General features: G+C 37.7%; 1 protein-coding gene across 1 annotated transcript; it reads left to right on the forward strand.

The window, feature by feature from the left end:
* Nucleotides 1–763: 763 nt before the first annotated feature.
* Nucleotides 764–1,845, forward strand: LOC144767819 (olfactory receptor 5V1-like). The gene has a single exon (XM_078651196.1). It carries the CDS (start codon nt 784–786, stop codon nt 1,717–1,719), a length of 936 nt encoding a protein of 311 aa, XP_078507322.1. The 5' UTR covers nt 764–783; the 3' UTR covers nt 1,720–1,845.
* The last annotated feature ends 667 nt before the right edge of the window (nt 1,846–2,512 follow it).

Raw genomic sequence — 2,512 nt, forward strand, 5'->3', positions numbered from 1 at the left:
TCACACAACTGGTATTGATTCACCTATATGTTGTTTAAGGCTGATTTACTCCCCTATTTCTTTAGTTGGAGATTCATTCAGTCATGCTGTAATTTACTCCAGGTTTTACAAAACTCTCCTAGGTTAGAACAAGACTGGTCTTCTGTGTGAGATCCACTTTTGGCTGCCCAATCCCATTTTTGGTTCATCAAACCATCCTGGTCGATATGGTGGATAGATCAGTTATAGGTATGTATGGTTTGCACCAGCACCAGCAGTAGTTAAGCTCAGAATCCTCTTCAATTAGAGGTAGGCAATTATACCCTTCCACAAGACACGCATGACTGAACTGCTGAGAACTTCATCTGTATCTATGACCTTATAGGTAATTCTGATCAGATATAAGGATGACTTGACATTCCAATAGCTTAGAAGGGTTGTATACGTGGCCCAACACACATTCCTTTGTACAATCAATTCCCTTTCTGAATGACCAATATGATTACAAATGATATGCTTCTTGAAATGTAATCTATAAGTACAGTACCCACGCAGCAACTGTTCACCTATTATTACTGTCCTGATTTTCTCTTCCCTTGCTTGCATGAGTTCTTATTCAGTATCCCCTTCTGTCCATCCCTTTTCCTTTTTTCTTCCAACACCTTTGTGCCTTATATCATAAGCTGACTGCTCATATATTTGATAATAGGAGTGTAGAACACTCATTTCTGAGCATTGTGTGAGCAGTTTTGTTTACGTTGCTGATATATTTATTTTCAGGGTAGCGGTATTCCTGGACAGAGAATGCTGGAAAATCGGACCTCGGGTGAACCATTCCTGATTGTGGGATTTTCAGATCTTCCTCAGATGCAAGTTCCAATTTTTGTTGCATTTTTAGTGATCTACTTGTCAACTGTGGTGGGAAATCTTTTTGTTATGGCAACAATTTACTCTAACTCATGTCTGCACACACCCATGTATTTCTTCCTCTCAAATTTGTCATTCATCGACATCACTTACACCTCAGTCATTTTCCCACAGATGCTGGTTCACTTCTTTCAGGATGGGAGACACATTTCCTTCACAGAATGCTTGCTGCAGATGTATTTTTTCATAGTCATGGTGTCCATAGAAGTGCTCCTCCTCACTGCCATGGCTTTTGATCGTTATGTTGCTATCTGCAATCCCCTATATTACATGGCAATCATGAATAAGGTGGTCTGCTTCCGCTTGGCTGTTGCAAGCTGGGTGGTTGGTTTCTTGGATCCTATACCACACACCATACTAATTTCTAGACTCTCTTTCTGTGAGTCCCATAGAATCAATCACTTCTTCTGCGATATAACTGTTTTAATGAAGATTTCATGCAGCAGCACTTACAGTGTTGAGGCAGCCACCTACATTATTGGTGCTTTTTTGACCATGATGTCATTTCTTTTGGTCATAATATCTTACATCAACATTGTCTCAGCCATCCTGAAAATGAAATCTATTGGAGGGAGGTGGAAGGCCTTTTCCACATGTGCCTCCCATCTCACTGTGGTCATATTGTACTATGGTTCTATCTGTTCAACTTATATCAGACCAGCATCAACCATGGAAGACAACAAGATATTGTCATTGACGTACATCGCTGTGGCACCTCTGTGTAACCCCATTATCTATACTTTAAAAAATACAGAGTTTAAAGATGCAATGAAAAGGACTAAGCACATCCCCGGTAAGAAGAATGGAGAATGACACTCTATTTTAATTTTGAGAAAATAACCTTTAACTTCCAATGTCCAATTTGGAAAGGAAATACGCGCAAATTCGTAAGTAACAAAAACATTGTCTACCAGTCATTCACTCAGAAATTCCTTATTTGGTTAATTTAAACCATGAAAGAACAGGCACATACATAGTATCTTAAAAAAGCTCTAAAAAAGGATTCATAGTACAATAAATCTTTCCCTAAGATTACATTTTCAGAATACTAATATCTAAAATGTATTGTTATTATGAATCCAAATAACAGACAAATAAGATGAGCGCAATAGTTAACCAAGTTGCTTTTGCTTAATTCTGAGGGCTTCTGCTAAAAAACTTGCAATACCACAACATAATAAAGGTCTTGACAGCATTTCTAAATAGATTCTTATCCTCTGTACACGCCCCTTTTTCTTGATAAGTGACATCAAGTGCAAAAGATTTGCATCAATAAAGACTAAAAAAGTTCTTGTGTTTCTCTTGTCTTTTCTTTAAACTAAAGCGCTCCCAGCTAACACATGTTTTGTTGAGTGGTTGAACACCCCACAACTTCTTCAGGGCTATTAAACAATATCTAAAAATCATTGTAAACATATGACAACCAATATTAGGGAAACATTTCACCATGTGTGGAAACCCAAGCAAAAAGTTGTATTTGTGGTATAATACCTAGACAACTGGAAAGAAATTAAAATCAGATGTATACATTCAAAAAAGCTTGAGCTGCTGAGTGACAACAACTTGTGCGGAACATATTCCATGATAGTCATGAATAACTTGTGTA

The sequence above is a fragment of the Lissotriton helveticus genome, chromosome 7, assembly GCF_964261635.1.
Source record: "Lissotriton helveticus chromosome 7, aLisHel1.1, whole genome shotgun sequence".
Taxonomy (NCBI): domain Eukaryota; kingdom Metazoa; phylum Chordata; class Amphibia; order Caudata; family Salamandridae; genus Lissotriton; species Lissotriton helveticus.

What these genes read in the sequence shown, in the direction of transcription:
- LOC144767819 (XM_078651196.1), top strand. Translation starts at nt 784, where the DNA reads ATGCTGGAAAATCGGACCTCGGGTGAACCATTCCTGATTGTGGGATTT.